This window comes from Saccoglossus kowalevskii, chromosome 2 (genome assembly GCF_978046115.1).
Source record: "Saccoglossus kowalevskii chromosome 2, keSacKowa6.1, whole genome shotgun sequence".
Taxonomy (NCBI): Eukaryota; Metazoa; Hemichordata; class Enteropneusta; family Harrimaniidae; genus Saccoglossus; species Saccoglossus kowalevskii.
Genome location: NC_140642.1, coordinates 12,509,253 through 12,529,815, shown reverse-complemented (window position 1 = coordinate 12,529,815; position 20,563 = coordinate 12,509,253). Strand labels below are relative to the sequence as shown.

Below are 20,563 nucleotides of genomic sequence, written 5' to 3'. Positions count from 1 at the left end.
AAACTCTAAATACATGTACCATCTGTTGTGCTTTATCAATTACTGATACCAATATTCTACCACTTGCAGGGACATTCAAGACAAGTACAAGTTCAAGTTATCTGACGATGCCAAGGAGCATATTAAGAAAGCTCAAGAGAATGAAGGTTTGAGTGAAACTGTATTCACTCGAACCCAGTACGATATCTTACGGAGAATGAGAACTTATTGGGTTCCCCGATTTCTGATTCATCAAGAAAGGCATTCTGAATTCAGGTAAAGTATTTTGATTTGATGTTTCAAGTTACACTGTACTATATTCATGATCCAAATAAATAATATGTTATTATCTTGTGATCATGTGCCTTATATTGCCTCTAGTTCATTATGTGCCTTATATTGCTTCTAGGTTATTATGTGTCTTTTATTGTCTCCAGGTTATTATGTGTCTTTTATTAGTCCCCGTCCGTCCGGAGTCATATCTCAGAATCCTGTGGACCGATTCTGTTCATTCTTTGCATGTGCCTAGTACCTTATGTGGGACATATGCACATGCAGTGGTTTAGCGATTCGATTCAAAATGACCGACTAGCAGCCATCTCGTTTTTTGAAAATGTTGTATTTTGGACATGCTTTGTCAGTTGTCATTCAAACTTGGTACATAGATTATACATGTTAGGATACATGTTCATGACGATTTATTTCGCAATTGGATCAAAGATGGTCAACTGGCAGGCATCTTGTTTTTTGTTGTTTTTTATGCGGTATCTCTTTATGCGTGCTCTGTCAGTTTTCATTCAAATTTGGCACATACATGTACTTTATACATGTTAGGATGCATGTCCATGACAATTTGTTTCAAAATCTGATCAAGGATGGTCGATTGACAGCCATCTGACTTTTTGGCCTTACTATGATATTTCCACAATTTATGTACCATTTTCATTCCTATTGGCACATACATCATACATATCAGTGTGTTTCATAATCAGATCAAAGATGGACAAATAATGGCTGTTTCTATTTTTGGCCATATTACTACTACATGGAACACGTGTTTTGATGTAAATAAACAATGTGTTGTATACGCCACTTGGAACTCAAGTTTCAAGGACAGGCTCGCAACAACGTCTGCTTTAATATGACGAGCACAAAGAGAACTTTCCAAAATTTCACGGGGACTGTGTCATTTTCAATGACTTGTTATCTCTAGGTTATTATGTGCCTTATATTGCCACTAGGTTATTATGTGCCTTATATTGCTACTAGGTTATTATGTGCCTTATATTGCTACTAGGTTATTATGTGCCTTATATTGCTACTAGGTTATTATGTGCCTTATATTGCTACTAGGTTATTATGTGTCTTATATTGCCACTAGGTTATTATGTGCCTTATATTGCTACTAGGTTATTATGTGCCTTATATTGCTACTAGGTTATTATGTGTCTTATATTGCCACTAGGTTATTATGTGCCTTATATTGCCACTAGGTTATTATGTGTCTTATATTGCCTCTAGATTATTATGTGCCTTATATTGCTACTAGGTTATTATGTGCCTTATATTGCCTCTAGGTTATTATGTGCCTTATATTGCTACTAGGTTATTATGTGCCTTATATTGCTACTAGGTTATTATGTGTCTTATATTGCTACTAGGTTATTATGTGTCTTATATTGCCACTAGGTTAATATGTGTCTTATATTGCCACCAAGTTATTATGTGCCTTATATTGTCACCAGGTTATTATGTGCCTTATATTGCTACTAGGTTATTATCAGTCTCTGTTCAATGGAGAGTATGGCTGTGTCAAATGCCTTATATTACCTCTAGGTTACACCTTATATTTATTTGTAACAGTGATTAACTTGTCTAATATTTTCAGTTTAATGCCAGTTTTTGAAGTAGCAGAGTGTGGGTTTGATAATAGTGACGACAAACGACTGCAAAATGCCACCTTTCTGCCATCCATTTCGCTTGTCAACTCCCTGCCAGTGCGGCCGGAATCATGCATGAGACTAGCTCAGAATAATGACAATTGGGACTCGGTGGTTTCCGGAGGGCATAAAATGGAAGATGATTTTAAACCAGGAACACTGACCATGATGTACAACCTACCAGATGATAAACCGTTCACATCACGTTTCAGAGATGGTATAATGCATGATAAAAATGCTGGAGGACCGTTTCAGAGATATCTAGAAAGGTACATATGGAATATTAGAATATTATTCCCAAACTTAATGAAAACCTTTGAATTTTCGCTGCCAAAAGTTTTTCCAAATAGACAGTTTAAATGGTGTTTTTTAAATCAATATTTCACGAAAGATATGTAGTTGTTTTATATCGTGTTCTTAGGATTCCCGTAATTTCACTGCTACAAATTTTTGCGATTTTCACTCTCGTGAAATAAAAAAAAAAATCCGGGGAAAAATTGATATGGTTTACAGTCATTGAATTAATTCCAACATTTCTCTTAAGGTAGCGAGAAGGGTTTTGAGACGTTTTCGAATAAATCATTCTCTGTCTGTTGTCTTGTTCAGAAGAGTAATTTAGCTTATATATTTCAAAAGACTAAGTATAGAGGTACAAGTTCGCACAAACTGGACGGTCATTGTTTACATAATTATCACGTGACATAAAAAATGGCGAATCTTGTAAAAATGACTAAGTCCTCGATTGCGAGAGCACACTGCGGAATTTCCTGGTAAAATTTACGTCATGCATTGTCCGTAATCAAGTCCATTGAAATGCGTCTCCGATAATCAAAAGACCTATTATTCCGATTTCTATGCAGGTTTGTTTTTTTGTCCTCAAATTATTTCATACTTGGCACCTTTAACAGACTATTATTCTGTGACAAAGCATTTTCTTTAAAAAACCCAGACATATTTCGCACCATCATTATCTTTTGAACGATAACTGCGAGTTTGAATGTCCTAGTCCGAACGCACTTGATTTGGCGGTGGTCCCAATGAGTCGTACTCAATCGAAACTTCAATTCGAGAAAAACGCGAAAAACAGTCTTGGTTAATAAAACACTGTAGATTTGCTGCATTATTATAAATATACACTAAAAATGGCCAAACAAATTAACCACTGATATCATAGAGCTCATAAAGAGTGTCAGATAATGAATAATTTCAAGCTCGAGCGTGAAAAATGAAGAAAACTGCTGGCATTTGAGTCCCCACTCAAGGAACGTTCGGGTTTCCATTGTTATGCAAACGAACAACGAGGGATAATCCTCTGACAAACATTACTGTCCCACTGTACACGCTGACAGTTTACAAACAAGCTAATCCTTCAAGTGTCTCTGATAAGTGATCTAATAAAACGGTTTTCATGGTGAAACAAAATGGCCGATGTTTGAAAAAAAAAATTGCTGTGTCTGAGTGCGACACTGAGTGGCAGATTTTTCTTTGCCTCATCTGTCAACGCTTTCTTTCTTTTCTTCGCCATTGCGTTAGAAAACATGGTATTAGTAAAATAGAATATTGACTTGGAAAATAAAACGATTTAAAAGAAAGTTGCGCAAATTTACAGTACTCATTTCGCACTACCTCCCGCCCGCTCCCACTTTCCAATCACCTTTTTTCTCGCTTTTTTGACTGCTTTTTGAATTTGACCGTATAATTTCTGCTTTATTTTCGACCGCGCAAACCCCGAAATATCACCGCTCGCTCGCACGCATTTAAAATTCGGACTAACAGAAAAATTTCCGAGGTTCACATTGTCTTATAATTGTCTTTCTGGTTTTTATAGATGTTGAACAGCTGACAAAAGTTCAAATACTTTTTGTTTTAACTATCTATAATTATATGCACGCAACCTGACCCTTTGGCCTCGATTTGGCTTGGACTGAATATTTTATTTTAAACAATATTCTGACGTGAAATACAAAATGTATTTCAACACAAGTACGACATGGTTGTCTGGGTTTTCTTTCCTGATTATTGAGTCTTCGCGATGTGTTCCGAGGCGAAGACAAGCTGAAGGACCATGAAGCTAAATGGCAGTTCCATGCATGGGCTGACGGAAAGAAAATATTTCTAAGCCTAAAATAAAACCTCGTCTTTCGTTGATAATTTCGATTGTTTGGAATGTCTGTACACCGTGTTCCAATAATTTGTTTGGAATGTCGATCCCCGTTGGTTTCTCCCACAGTCAGCTGGCATCGGTGTCGCTGGGTGTATATGATAGAGCACAGTCCCTCCACTGTGGATAGAGGGAAGTTGTGCAACCAAATTTGCCGAGTTCGCAGTTTTTCGCCGATAAAAAATAACTAAGGCAAAAACTCACGGCATTTTTGTAATAAAGACATTATTTTCTATCAATTCTCCGCCCAAAATAGGAACATTTCTACTAATTCTTGTGTTTTTTCGACGTTTTTCGAAAAACCTGCGATTAGGCTGCGAAAGTAGAACATTCCGGAGGGGGTGAAGAGCATCGCCAGGCGATGGACGCGGGGTTCTTTGGCAACGACCGCAAACGTTTTCGTATCCAGCCATTGGTTGGCCACACAGAGGTCAAAATACGCGTTCTGTTTTTATGCGTTAAGTTTGGCTCTTCCGTTTCACCGCCTCCGGAATGTTCTACTTTCGCAGCCGTGTGAATCTTGAGTTTCGAAATTGTTCATCGACAGGCCACCAAATATTTATGGCTATAACTAAATTTGTAAGCCCAATAAATTATTCATACATGTTATTCAGGGCATGTGGCCGTTTTTAGTCGAAAATATTCTTGTGGGAACAATTTTACGTATACGTATACGGTTTAGACCGAAGTCATTCAATGATCGTGACTTAATTTTAAAAATTGAATGTCAAATTTTACCAGACATGGACCGACGTGGATTCGGTATTGTTATTTTTGGAATTAATCATTAACATTTCCTCGTTTCTCTGCTCTGTCAAAATGAGTTACCTATGGTTTTTTCACGTAACTGTCTCATTAAAATAACATATTACATTTAGAACAAGCACCCAAAACACGTAACAAGAGGTCCCAGTTCAGTTGCTTTCACGATACAAGTGTCATACAACTATTAGATTTGAAGTGCCGTTCAGAATTTAATAATAGTTAATACTAGTTAGTTGTATGTTCACCCTTTACTATCAAAACCACCATTTCGACCACTTCTGCGCCAGTGATCAGTGGACGAGCGGTCAGTGTTTTCAATGAGCGAGCGAGCCCCCCCCCCAAAAAAACGCGATTAAAATGCGGTCGGTTTCTGGTCGGACAAGACCGCATGGTCGGAAATTAAGCGTTAAGCAGTCGATGTAAAAGCGGAAGGTTGGGCGAAATGGGTACTGTATGACCATGTTTCTCCGACGAAGTCTCGACTGACAATAATGCTGACAATGGACGTTAGATAAACACGCATTGTTTGCGACGGGAAGCTTATCACCCGTTATATCAGAATCGTCAACAACAGAGTATACAGATAAGATGTTATCATTTAAACCCTTTCAAAGATAAACAATGTGCAAATATCCACGAAACGGCAGTTGTAGTCTTTTCTGCTTGCGTTTTAAAACACTGATTTGAGCGACGTTGTTTCGCAATTTCAATCTTTTGTAAACCTGGGATGATGTATCAAGGTCTAAAATGAACGTTTAATCAATTTTTGAAAAATCAAGAAAAAAGTGAAAATTTCCCTTCTCGCTACCTTAATATTATCGCACTCAAATTAATTGAGAGGTGAGAAAAAAAAAGACTTTTGCATGATGGCAAAATTAAGCTAGGTTCATATCTGGCCACTATAACATAATTACAATCATTCTGATGAAAATAATAGTGTATTTTTGATGCAGTGTCATTAAATTAAGATTTTGAAATAAATTGATGCAAACTAAATTAATACTTAATAATATTATATGTGGTTTTTTTTATTCACAGTATAAATAATGAGTATTTGGCCAACTTTTTATTTTGGCAAGATGTGACTGATTATGGTCAGGCTGATGATAGATCAGTTGATAGACTACTTAGAATGGGTAAAGCCTGGTCTATATTCAATAGGTTTATTGCACTGGGCAGTCCATGGAATATTGGTGAGTATATAAGGCTTCAAGTTCAACCCACATTTGCAGAATTTAATTGTTGTCTCAGTATTGAAAAAAAAATGCAAAAGCATTTCATCATAATGTTAATTATTCATGAAAATATTTTATTCAAACAAACAAACAATAAATTAGGTTAGGGAGGGACATTGCATTATTTTTCCTGAGATTTACTGCAATGAAATTAAAAGCAGTTGAATTTTTGGTTATTTTCGGCTGCACACATTATCAGCGCTTTATTATTACATCGCTTTTATTTATTATACATACTTTTTGTTGTTGTAGGCGTTAGTCCAATTGATCGTGATGAAATCCACCAAGCGTTGCTTGGCACAAAGGATTTTGTGGAAGCCTCGTTATTTGACAATGCGAAAGGCCATGCAGTGATAATGCTACAAAGGGAATGGCTGAAATACTTAAAATATGACCTTAGGACTTTTTTGGAGTAAGTACATAATTCTCTGCTTTGAGTCACCGCTTCAGTCAGAACAGTTCGATACAATGCAGTGTCACATCTTGTAGTGTCAAAGGTCAATTGGTATTATTAAATCCTGAATCTGTTGCCAAAAATATCACATTTTGTCATTTTAATGACTACCCCCTCTAGAGAATAAAGATAAATCACCATTCAAGGGTGTTTGTGCTTAATTGAAGATTACCGTCTTTCCCCGGTCATAAGTCCAGGGACCTCAACATGCAAAATCTGGGAAAATTATCTTTCATTCATCATGCCAGTCTTGGGGGAATATTACATCTTTTTGGAGAGAAAAATTAATTTTTTTACAATATTCACAAAAATATACACATTTTATTACATTCACATGACATAGACATAGACCTATCAGATGAAGTCTGTCATTAACATTTTTTTTTCACACAGTGCGAAAGTGAATTACCGGGATGTTAAAATACAATATGTTAGCACTGATTTCAATGAAAAACTGTTGATTTACAATTTTTGAAAGGTACAGGTGGAGGAAGTATTTAACATTTTTCACGGTTGAAATATAGTTCACCCTTTCACATCTCATTTTACCATAGTCTCAATGAACACTGTGATTATTCGGAAAAGTCAAATGATGGCCAATGATCAGGTTTCATGATTTGATGGTCACATCTTTGGTGTTCAAAAAACTACTATGACTAAAAATGAGGGATGGGCTTATACCCAGGCAGGTACTTCTGACCACGGATTATGGATATATGTCATCTACTTGCTTTCATTATTATATGTGAATCTTATTAGGATACAGAAACTTATTTGGATCACATGACAATTATGGATTGTATTATATAGTGAAATTAATATTGTTGTTTTATTCAAAATATTAATCAATTTGTTTTTACAGATGCCGCGCCAGGCCTGATGATTTGATATCGCCAAGTCCGACACCACCGGACAGCAGCGGTGGTAGATCTCGACCTCCAAGACGTCCTTGGATAAGACGGTATGTATACAAACCCTATTACATGTATGTCAGGTTGAAATCCTGTCGTACTGCATGTTACAGCCCATTATGATGATGTCAATGTTTGAGGTTGATTATCTCAGAATTCTCAATGAAGACTCAAGAAATTTGAGGCATACATACATCTCCTTCATAAATCATAACACCTTGCCTTGTGAGCTGCAGATAAAGCACAGATTGTCGTATTGCTTTATTGCGCATGTGTTTGTTCTTTGTTCAATGCATCATTAATTCATGGAATATTCAATATCATTATTATGATTTCCAAAATCTTTGCAATTTGCATATTCCTAAATAGCAATTCTCTGAGAGTACCCCTAACATGGTATTGATTCATTTTGGCATCCCTATGTTGGTCGGTTATATACATATCTATAAATGCGATTGATTATGGAAATTGATTAGCCTCATCGGGCTGAGGATTATCAGAGGAGGGTTGGACAATTGCAACATAATTTCAAATACCCAAATTATGTTAAATTATATATTTTCTATGAAAATTGTGACATTCCATGTTTTGACCTTTGAATATAATTTTATCCTTCGAAGATTAAAATTTATAATCAATTTTTGAAATGAATGAAATGTACAATTTGCAAAAACACTGTAGCAAATGTATTTGAGGAGGAAAAAAATCATCTAAATATTTTTAAAATGTTTCTTTTATTTCACATGCTGTTTTAATGGACAAAGGGAAAAGTTTCTTTAGACAAAAGTTTGAATCAATATTGCAATTTCGAGGCCTGAATATTTAAATACCTGTATTGTATTTTTTTTTGGGTTTGTGTTTATGAATGCATGTCTCTTTATTCATATTTCTTCATAGAAAGGTGGCTTTTTTGTTGCCAACCGAAGACAGGTAATTTGTTATACCCCCCAACAAAATGGTGTGCTGTGTCGTGGGTTGTCTTGCACAGTTTTGAAATTAACGATATTACATTTCAGGAGTCTTGAGAATAACATGAACTACTAACTTCAAGTTCAACAGTCACCTGATACCAAACACAGTCACCTGACATCTAACACAGTCACCTGATACCAAACAGTCACCTGACATCTAACACAGTCACCTGATACCAAACAGTCACCTGACATCTAACACAGTCACCTGATATCAAACAGTCACCTGACATCTAGCACTGTCACCTGATACCAAACACTGTCACCTGATACCAAACACTGTCACCTGATACCAAACACTGTCACCTGATACCAAACACTGTCACCTGATACCAAACACAGTCACCTGATACCAAACACAGTCACCTGATACCAAACACAGTCACCTGATACCAAACACAGTCACCTGATACCAAACACAGTCACCTGATACCAAACACAGTCACCTGATACCAAACACAGTCACCTGATACCAAACACAGTCACCTGATACCAAACAGTCACCTGATACCAAACACAGTCACCGGACATCTAACACAGTCACCGGACATCTAACACAGTCACCTGACATCTAACACAGTCACCTTAGATCTAACCCAGTCACCTTAGATCTAACCCAGTCACCTGATACCAAACACAGTCACCTGATACCAAACAGTCACCTGACATCTAACACAGTCACCTGATACCAAACACAGTCACCTGATACCAAACACAGTCACCTGATACCAAACAGTAACCTGATACCAAACACAGTCACCTGATACCAAACACAGTCACCTGATACCAAACACAGTCACCTGATACCAAACACAGTCACCTGATACCAAACACAGTCACCTGATAGCAAACACAGTCACCTGATAGCAAACGCAGTCACCTGATAGCAAACGCAGTCACCTGATAGCAAACACAGTCACCTGATAGCAAACGCAGTCACCTGATAGCAAACGCAGTCACCTGATAGCAAACGCAGTCACCTGATAGCAAATGCAGTCACCTGATAGCAAACACAGTCACCTGATACCAAACAGTCACCTGATACCAAACACAGTCACCTGATAGCAAACACAGTCACTTGATAGCAAACACAGTCACCTGATAGCAAACACAGTCACCTGATAGCAAACAGTCACCTGATAGCAAACAGTCACCTGATAGCAAACAGTCACCTGATAGCAAACACAGTCACCTGATAGCAAACACAGTCACCTGATACCAAACACAGTCACCTGATACCGAACAGTAACCTGATACCAAACACAGTCACCTGATACCAAACACAGTCACCTGATACCAAACACAGTCACCTGATACCAAACACAGTCACCTGATACCAAACACAGTAACCTGATACCAAACAGTCACCTGATACCAAACACTGTCACCTGATACCAAACACAGTCACCTGATACCAAACACAGTCACCTGATAGCAAACACAGTCACCTGATAGCAAACACAGTCACCTGATAGCAAACACAGTCACCTGATAGCAAACACAGTCACCTGATAGCAAACACAGTCACCTGATAGCAAACACAGTCACCTGATAGCAAACACAGTCACCTGACATCTAACACAGTCACCTGATACCAAACACAGTCACCTGATACCAAACACAGTCACCTGATACCAAACACAGTCACCTGATACCAAACACAGTCACCTGATACCAAACACAGTCACCTGATACCAAACAGTAACCTAATACCAAACACAGTCACTTGATACCAAACACAGTCACCTGATACCAAACACAGTCACCTGATACCAAACACAGTCACCTGATACCAAACAGTCACCTGATACCAAACACAGTCACCTGATACCAAACACTGTCACCTGACACCAAATGCAGTAACCTGACATCTAACACAGTCACCAGATACCAAACACAGTCATATGATACCAAACATAAACACTTTCTACCAAAATGTGGTCACCTGACACCTTAAGCAGTCACCTGACACCAAACCCAGTATATGTCTGTCACTGACTCTACTCCATGTCTATTTTTATCTTGTATTTTTTTTTTGGAAAAAAAGTAGCTTGTGTTTACTGCAGCTTTGGTGGCAAAGCTAGCTTCTGTTTGGTCAGATTTAAAAGTTAAGCAGTTTGTTTGCAAAGCTTAGGCTAGATTTTTGCTGGGAAAAAGGCCATCATCATTTACCTGGCTACTACTAACATTTCAATATCATCATTAAAATATGCAGCATTTTGTTTGGTTTAAATAACTAAATTCCAAAGATCAACTTGAATACTTCGTTGATCAATTTCAGTGAAAATACGTTGTGTTTCGTACACCATAAAAACAATGAATTCAATTCAATTCTAGCCTACAAGAGTGAAGCCAATTGCTTATTTTTCACCATTTCTACAATGTTTTCCAAAAAAATGATTTTATTTTTCTCTGACTAATGAACTTTTATGCACTTTTTTTTTCTTCCGCTGCAACATCTATCTACTTTTTTTCGTTGCACAATTCACATCCCGAGCAGTTTTCTACCGCCGATCGATGACTGGCAATTCAGGTAATCGAACCATTAACAAAACCTAACTACACCACTGTAAAAATTTGCATAATAAAGCAAATAATTGCATGTGTTGCATGCATGCATGTATATTTTGTTGCGTCTTTGCTTGGCATGCTTATTGCACCCATTGTCTAAGCTTGCTTGTTTTATAAAATTTAATTTTTGCACATATTTTCTAATAACTACCTTTTAACAGTTAATAATGCACTGCACTGATTGCGGGTTGTTTTGTTTTAATATCCTGACACCTACAATGTAATAATTTCATAAAGATATCTGACAAGGATTTGTACTACATGTATCTAGTGATAATAATATTGCTAATGATGTGAAACAAATTTAGTTTGTCATGTCTTTTTTTCTGACAATTAAGGGGCAATGGTTGTCACACTACTTTGTGTTTGATATAGGGCCAATAGATGTACAAACACATGTAAAATACATTACTGTTTTCTTCAAAATTCGGTCATGCCTTTTGTGATGACCACTGCCCTTTAAAAATAAAATACATGATTACACGAGAAATTATGTGACCATTTCCAACTTGGTTGATGACTATCATAGATGAATAATTTTGAATACATTTGTCTCCCCAAGACAACACAGTGGAATAATAATGGTCATTTTCTCTCTGTGTATTCATAAAATAAAAAAAATAAAAATTTAAATTTAATTGTTTTTATAAATTAATAACATATATTGATAAAAGCATGATTTTGCACTTAGTTGATTGTTAATTTGAAAATTCAGCTATCCCGGTTCCACCGAGTCGCAGAGACAACGTAGACTACTTCAGTCGCTGGATGATGCAGAGAAAATCAATGCAGATAGAAGTCCCAGCGCCTTGAAAAGGAAAAAGGAAAAAGAACGGAGAAAGAAACAGGCTGCAATCGCCAGGAAGAAATTGCTGAAGGAAATGAAAAAGAAGAATAAAAAGGTAAAAAAGACGGGCGGGCAGGTAACGATCAGGACACCCGGTGAGGAGGCAGAACAGAAGGGATTGGAAGAAAAAGAAGAGAAAGACGATGAGAAGCAGGAGATAACGTTCAGTTCTACTTTTAGGAATAGAAGGCAAGGCATTATGAATATTGTCATCCATAGCAAGTGTTCCCAGTGTTCAGTCTTTTTGCATGCAACTCGCTAAGCAGCCTTGCCAAGTTGTACAGTAAAATGTCACCTGAGAAATATATAGACAAAATAGCATAGTTGCTAAATGCCAAATTGTCTGAACACTGTCCACTTGGAGGATTTGCTGACTAACCACAAAACCTGGTCATGAAGCCAATCAGGAAACTAGGAAGATTCCCCCTGATTGGCTGACCAATCCCAACACCATTTTCATGGTAACAGGTCCTCCAATTGGCATATACAACTTATATGGGAATAATATTAAAACAGGGACTTACTATTACACTATTTTGTCTTGGTCATATTTGGGAAGATTTTGCTCATTATGAGACCTCAATACACATAACTTTGTTTTTACACACCTGAGCACATCCATATATTTTCATGATTCAATCGAAGATGGCGCCATTATTAGTCAGGTTTGATTCAAAATACTGTAAAACATGTTCAAAAAAGCGGCATGCAATTTTAGGGAATTGTGGTAAAATGACGTAATAGCATAATGTTGATTGAGCGAATCTCTCTTGTCATTGTTGATTTCTTTGTTTGGCGGCCAATTTGAATTGATAATAAAGTCATCAGCGACATCTTGAATTAGCAAATCAGTTCTCTCGCTAAATTCGCGAAAAAGACATGTTTTTCAGTAATTGACTGATTTCACTATTGCATGAAAAGCGCTGTCAATGTCAATGTAAATTTTATTTTGTGATTTGTAATCTATAGAATGATGGATTCGTTCAAAAAGTTTCTTACTGAGGATGAGGAGAACGCTGCATTGAACAAATTAACTATGCATCAGGATATCGACATTTATCTTCGGTTACCGGATGCTCACACCGAAAAACGAAATACGCAGATGAAACATATCATTGCTACTTATTTTACAGAGTCTTCAAAAAAGTAAGAGATTTTACTGTTTCATGAAAATAAAAATATACTGTGATAATTTACTCAGCTATAATTGGTCAATAGGGATCATGTGATACAGATTATAAGCATTATGGATGTTTATATTCAGTTGTTTATATTTACTGGATATACATTGTAACAATAATTTCATTCCATACTTAACTACTACTGATATTTTGTTTTTTCAAAAAAGTACTTTCCAACAACGAATATGTATTCTTGCATTTAGGGTTTGGTCATATGGTTTGGTGCACCACCCCTCTGAATCTAATGGTATCATACAAAAATATTAAATTACCCATCATGCTATGAGAGTGCCATAATTCTGTTTTCACCATCAACATTTTTGTGCATATTTATATTTAATTCTCTTTCACTTCAGGTCAGTCAATTTACCACCAGAAGTTATGCAGAATCTTGCCAAAGAGGGCGACAAGCCCAAAAACTCAACATTACAACTTGTGCAAAAGTCGGTTCAACCGGAAATAGAAGAACAGTTTAAAGTATTCTGGGCTGTAAGTGTATTGTGTTATCACTTAACCTATTCACCACCAAACTTTCTCACCCAAATTTTTCTGCACTTTTTTCTTAAATTTTTCAATTCTATTCCATTTTTGGAGCCAACTGAAAAAATTTGAAAACATTTTTAGTTTTTACTCTAAAAATTAGGCTTTTTTGTCCTAATCTTCTGAAAGAAATTTCTTACTATAAACAGGACTATTTTGTGAATTTCCAATGAAAAGTGGGAACACTAAAATTGTTGCTGTTGAGAGCAGATCACAAGGACCATGTTTCACAGTGCCACCTTGACATTTTCCTTGTTTACTCAGAATATAGTGCAGTAGTGATGTACATTTCTATATGTGTGTAATGATTTCTCGGCTCTGAATCTTTCTTCACTGTCTCCTCTTGCTCTATATAGGTACATCTTGAGTCACTAGAAGGCTTCAAAGATGATGATTCCTCGGCGATGTCTAGAAGAGGTTCGTCATCCAGGTCAGATAGTGCCCAGGGTGTCGTGAGTGCATGGAAAAAACGTCGACGTGGAAGGGGAATTGTAAGTTTTGTTGTCATATTCAAATTTAAGAACAGTAATATTTCTATTTCCTCAACACTGTTTTGGATTGTCCTGTCAATGTTCTTTTTTTGATGTTTTATCTTGTTTTGTTTTGTTGTTGTTGTGTGTTCACATGCATGGAGAGTTGGATCTCAGTCATAAAACACTTTTAATGCATGGGAGACATTGAATTGCAACTTTGCACGATTTATGTGACGAGAATCTTGTTTAATTTTCTGGAAAATTTAAAAAAAAAAAAGATATATACCCAGGAGTTCTTGTTTCAATTATCATGTTTTGATTTTAAGTAATATATAATCTTGCTCTGCTGAAGAATGGTGTTGCTATCGTAACCATCCATCCATTTTACTAGTATTGTACATGTTCATGCATCCATTCAACCAATCATGGTGCCCAGTATCAAGAGAAAATTTGCATAATTATGATAAATTATTTTGTTAGCTTTCAAGAGATGAAGATTGAAACATCAACTTCCTTGGTTATCATGTTCTGTCGTGTTAATCCTAATTTGAAATAGATCTATAATCTGCATGGTGACTGTTTGAGAAATAAATTTGAGAAAAAAATATTTGCTGTGAAAAGAATTGGACAATTGCAATAAAACCAAATTTGTACTTGATTAGGGCGGGCATCGGGTTAGGTTTCTGCTTCCCAATATGGGTACGCATAAATCGATGCGTAAACTGAGTTATGGCAGAAAAAGCCGTGGTATAATAGAAAGGAAAAGTGAAATAGTGAGTAAATCATAGCATTTTTTTTCAAATCTTAACCCTTTCACCAACATTGTCAATAGATGATTTTCTATACAATTGCGAGATCTTGCGAGATACATGAAAGACGTGCGTCGAACGTCTGCCGCAAAAATCGAACTATTTGATTTTGAATTTCTTTATTTCGTAGCTCACATCGACCGGCCGATCTTCGACAGAGGAATATTACTTTTGAATACCCTTACTTAATCGAAATTGCCTATCATCAAATGTGGACAGCACATTATTAAGCATGGAAATGTCTCCCAAAATACTTTCGCATTTGTCGAATCCCACACGATGTTTGACGCCGCTATGACCTTTGTTTGTCCTGTTTTTACGTTTGATTTCATGCATAACGCGTGATTCTCGCAGTGAACGAAAAATGGTCTATTGTTACAAATGATTACTGTTGACTGAAAGCTTTTTGTTCATCAAATCTTCACAAATGGTTTAACACATCATTTACTGGAAGCCTTGATTTATTGCCGAGATAAATATACATGTAGGGGCATCGACCTGTGATGTGTTATTAAATGAAAAATAAATTCTGATTTTCTAAAATTTATGTTGTGATTTTAAATAAATTTCTATAAAATGTAAAAAAAAAAATTTTAAAAACAATTTGGAGAAAACAAATCTCACTGCGAAAGGGTTAAGATGAATTACTGCTTTATTTTTATTTTCCAGAGACACAAATTTTGTGAGCGATGCAAAATTCACACATGATTTCAAATTAGTAAATATTTCAATGAGGTTTTAATGGTACTATTAAAGTCATAATTACTGCTGTGAAATTTGTAAACATTGCTGGCAGCGAAACATTTATCGGTTCGCAGTACGTACTCCAGCTGTAGTTGATGGTCATTGACTTACGATCTAGGTCACTCCATGATCGTAAACATTACTTTGTTTTTCTATTCTGTGTGCACTGCTGTTTGTATGGATAGAAATTGGCTTTATGTGGGCGAACATGCCAGGGGCTGATCAGTGTCTATTAGACACAAATGGCAACACAAACTGTTTACCTTTGTTCTCTCCTCCAATTATGTTCAATATAAATATCTGTTCTATTATGTTTCTTTGTTGACACATTTTATGTACATTTTCATCAAACAATACAGAATCGGATATGTTGTGTGTTCCAGACTTTTTTTCAATCTGTACATTATGGTGGTGCTTCTTTCCTATACCATCTCATGTTGCAATAGCGATCAAATCATCTAACATTTTGTAATCTATTTTTATAATAAATGCTATTAAATGTTTATTGTATTGTTGATATGAATGATTTTGTGATGCAAGATATTTCTCAAAGAAACGGTGGAGTAGCTGATCATTATTTGTTTTCATCTTTCACCAATCAGGCCAAATTAGATTTCTTTAAAATTGTTTTTAAACTTTTGATCTTGCCAAATTCCATTACAAAATGTACCTACCGGTAAATTTTGTTTTGTTTATTTCATTCCAACATAATTATTAATATACAAACTATGCAGTGCACCCTTCGGTTGTTGTTCAAAAAAATCTTCCTGCCAACAAAACCCATCAGGAACAGTTAGAAAAGGCCATGTAACGGCTATGTGACAATACAATTATTTCTTTCATTGTGACTTGCATTCATGATATCAACGTCATGTCATATTCAACTGTTAAATAAAGCTGCTTGTTCATACACTTTTAACTTTTCCAGAAATATTCATTTCTTTCTTGCATGTTATAACCTTGCTACAGCTTGATCATTTTCCCGCCAATTTTACTGCAAGAGTAACTCCTGGTCAACAATTTTAAGTTTTTATTAGGAGAAAATGTTCAAAATGTAACACTACTCTTAAATCATGACCTGCATAACTTGAATTTTTTTATTTCTTAGTCAGATGAAATATTTTGTCGGGAAAATTGTTGTCAATGTTAAACTTATTATGTTTTGTAGAGCACTACACCAGTATGTCATCTTTTCACCATTGTTGTCTTAAATCATGCATGTTTTGTACGCTTTTTATCTACTAATCTTTAATGTGGCGTTCATCATTGTTCTCGTTTTTTTCGTGTTGATTTCTTTTTTCCAATCATTTAGAAATCTGATCCTACTGCTACTTCATCATCATCATCACCACCACTGTCATCGTCCCTGCCATTATTGCCTCCTGTACCCGAGATTGTAACCTCGGAACCAGGACAGTCTCTTTTGCAACACCAGATCAGTACACAGTCTGAATCAGAATCGGCAACTCCGTCCGCTTCTGACATTAACAAAAAGATATCCGAGAAGGTAAAACGTAGGAGAAAACAGCAGCGTTATAAGGTGTGTGTTGGCATGGTTACGACGTACGTCATTCTTCCTCCATGTACCTGTATATTATTCAGTCAGTAACGCACCATGCACACCACACTACACTCCATACCAAACATAACAGCTTATTATTAGTAGATTAATACGCTTGCTTGCCATTGAATATGCTATTATATTTACACTATTTACGCTTGACATTTTAATTTTTACCAAAAACTAAATGTTATGTGCATTTAATAATACACAATGCTTCGTTTGCATGGTAACGGTTGTGCAATTTTAAAGCATCATATAACACTCAATTAAAATATATTAATTAAAATTACAATCACTAATAAATTAATTATATCCATATAATGGTGTCAATGATGGGTTTAATACTGAGTGCATGGTTTTCTGCATGAATATTATATCTGTATAATGGTTACAAATTGATAATAATAATATTGTTTTCTTAGATATTTGAAAAAATGTGTGTACCACGGGATTTTTAATATAATCTTAATAATGCATGAGATATTACCAGTACAGTGTTTGTATGTTTGACATTTAATGGGAGTTGGCAGACATATTTAAATGCATGGTATTACAAAACTGATACGGTTTGGTATTCGGCAAATTGGATATGCGTGTTTTGCTTTACACCAATACAAGACAGCAGAAATACACACACAAATATATCACTGAATAATTAAGTGTACAGGAAATCTCTGTCTTATTTGACTACTTACTTATTTTTGTTGTTTACGACAGCAACCAGGAAGGCAGGCACCGACTAACGCTGATAGAATCGAGTTTATGAAAGAATTGATGGCTGCTTCCAAAGGCAAATCAATGTCGTTAAAACTAAAACATTTCAAGCGGTATATAGCCAAGCATGGAGAGGCCGATGGTTTTGTGCTATTGACCAATGATTTGGATTTCTGGATTGAAGCCCAAAGGTTCAAGGTTAGTGAAATGTTTTGAATCGGTGAGTGTTCTCAAACTTGCACTCTGACATCATTCATGTGATGAAGCTTAGTGGGGTGGGGGTGGGTATGTCATATGAAGTATTTCGTCTAAATTAACATTTGAATGTTGGCAATCATTTTGGCTTCCCATTGGGTTGTAAGATTAAATTCTATGTGCTATTATAAACAGAATAGTATTCCAATATGCATGAACTCACAAAGATTCGCCTGTGTTCTGAATTAATGCAGGTCACAGTAATTCAGTTGAAGGGCCAATCTTCAAATATTTCCTGCAATTCTCAACTATTCAGACCATCAAAGTTTTTATGCAATAATCTAAAAAATACAAATGAATGCTCTTAAAGTGCAAAGAGAATATTTAGCAAGTACAGAGTTGGGTGTTGTTCTTACACTGAAAAATTTGACATTCATTTGTGAACAGTAATTTATATATTACATATATTTACTTGATTGGCATTGCTTTTAAAATCTTCATGTGTCATGAGATGGTAATTTTATCCTTTAATAAAACTATTAAAATTCCTTGCATCACATTGTTTTGAATTCATATAAACTAGACACATGGCGCCAGGAACAGCCACTAGTGTACAATCAAAACCTATTTAGGCAACCCTCGTGTCAACGAACAGTGTAAAATCTTTGAATAACTGCAATAGACAGAGGGGAAAAAAAATTAATATACACGATTCTGGCATTTCATAATAAATAATATTCTTGAGATATGTCTACGCCATAACCTTGTTAAAGTTAATATTAGCACATGGTGTACGCAGTGCGAATGCTTCAAGCCTTTTTCTGTATTCCACAACACATGCGTCATCGCAGTTTTATGCAATCAAACCTTATTGATGGTGCTGAATGTTGTGTTCGTATTTGAAGCCCACACATAAGTGACTCCACCACATACATGTACACTAGCTAACAAGCCACACCAACCCTGCGACTACTCGGAGTGCAAAGGATTAGTGCACACTCCCACCATGTCATATGCTGTAATATGCAATTACAATTCTGGTTCCTCCACGACTCTGGATCAGGTGTATGTAGTAACTATGCTGAACTATTCTTTATTGTAGGATGGACACCATGCTTACAATGAGCTAGCTTTCTTGAAAAAGAAAGTGGAGGTCATTGTCGATTGTTTCTTGGATTCACAGGCAACAACACCATCTGTGCAGGTATGTAATAAAACAATCATCTGTTCAAAAACACTTAATTTCTTACATGTGATATTCTCAGATCTTAAACTCATAGTTGCTGTCGACATAGGAAGTAAAGTAAGCAAATAACACCGAATAAATGGCAAGGTAAAGACTATGTCTAATTATAGTAAATACGTACTGCGTGCGTGACTCGAACCGGCGCTCGCGTACGGCACCTAATCGCCTAGCTTCACGCCACTACACGTCTTCCCCTCGGCCACCGGGCATCCCCAAAAAAGGATGCAGATTGTTGATTTTTCTGTCCTTTGCACATGAGTGTTGTTCAGCAGAAATAAAAGAAAACACATTCAGAAATGATATGGAAAAAAACAGACTGTTTTGTTGAATAGGTTTGATAGAGGGTGCTTTATGATCTTTAAGTTAGTGATTACTAAAAATTGGTTTGACCACACATGATGTATACAGATAGCTAAATAATAAGAATTATATATTTGAAACATTTGAAAACAAGGAATGCTCCATCAGCATTTCTCTTCTGTAAAACTATCATCTACTAACCACACTAATACATTGGGTTACAGATTGACATCACACCAGAACTGGCAGCCAAAACAATCCGTCACAGTGAAAGTTACATACGTGACCGAGGAAAAGATCCACACAATCCAAGTATATTAGAAGAACCTCAAAGCTGTGTTTTCAAAGAAATGTTGCCGTACTGGGCCGGATTCAACAGACAGACTGATGCAAAGAAACTTGAGAAAGAGCCGAGTAAGTTACTTTTACATGTTCGGCTTCACTGTCATTTCATGCATGCATGCAACATAATTTATTATCCATAGATGTATCTAGATTAAAATCATTCAAATGTGGTTAAACTTATAAATAACACCCGTTATTCGATTTGATTGACAGATTAGGTAATAAATATTACTCTCTTTAAAACAATAATAAAATTGATTTCAAACATTTTTGAGTAATATTGTAATTTTGAATTTCAGCCATGACAAAATCCCAGAGGCTTACGCAACAACGTCTACAAGCCTTCCTGACCATGGAAGAGCCCAACAGAGTATTCAAGTTGCCTTCAGTCAATCCTAGCAGTGGCAAAGCTGGCGCAACTGTCATTACATTCTCCCTCAGTGAAGGCATACAGTTCAGAGTAAGTACAATTTTTTTGGAATGTCTGAAATTGCTTTCTACCTTGTTATTGGCATGATCACTAATTTGTATACCATATAATTTAAGTGTAAATTTTAAAATTGATATTATTTTCTTGCTGTCGGGGAATATATTGGTCACCAGCAGTCGTGTTCTGAT

General features: G+C 36.0%; 1 protein-coding gene across 4 annotated transcripts in view; it reads left to right on the top strand.

Annotated features, from left to right (window-relative positions):
• Positions 1-20,563, top strand: part of LOC100368672 (uncharacterized) — a 45,019-nt gene that overhangs the window by 23,322 nt on the left and 1,134 nt on the right. Inside the window, exons 9-23 of one of the 4 annotated variants that reach the window (XM_085491492.1) lie at positions 70-255; positions 1,868-2,188; positions 5,884-6,038; positions 6,333-6,492; positions 7,397-7,495; positions 10,917-10,949; positions 11,703-12,023; positions 12,804-12,980; positions 13,372-13,504; positions 13,912-14,046; positions 17,017-17,121; positions 17,863-18,057; positions 19,157-19,258; positions 19,825-20,014; positions 20,245-20,405. In XM_085491492.1, the coding sequence (XP_085347618.1) occupies positions 70-255; positions 1,868-2,188; positions 5,884-6,038; positions 6,333-6,492; positions 7,397-7,495; positions 10,917-10,949; positions 11,703-12,023; positions 12,804-12,980; positions 13,372-13,504; positions 13,912-14,046; positions 17,017-17,121; positions 17,863-18,057; positions 19,157-19,258; positions 19,825-20,014; positions 20,245-20,405 (2,473 nt within the window). Of the gene's footprint in view, positions 1-69; positions 256-1,867; positions 2,189-5,883; positions 6,039-6,332; positions 6,493-7,396; positions 7,496-10,916; positions 10,950-11,702; positions 12,024-12,803; positions 12,981-13,371; positions 13,505-13,911; positions 14,047-16,893; positions 17,122-17,862; positions 18,058-19,156; positions 19,259-19,824; positions 20,015-20,244; positions 20,406-20,563 lie in introns of all 4 variants that reach the window. The other 3 variants (XM_085491484.1, XM_085491487.1, XM_085491495.1) reach the window with 3 other exon arrangements.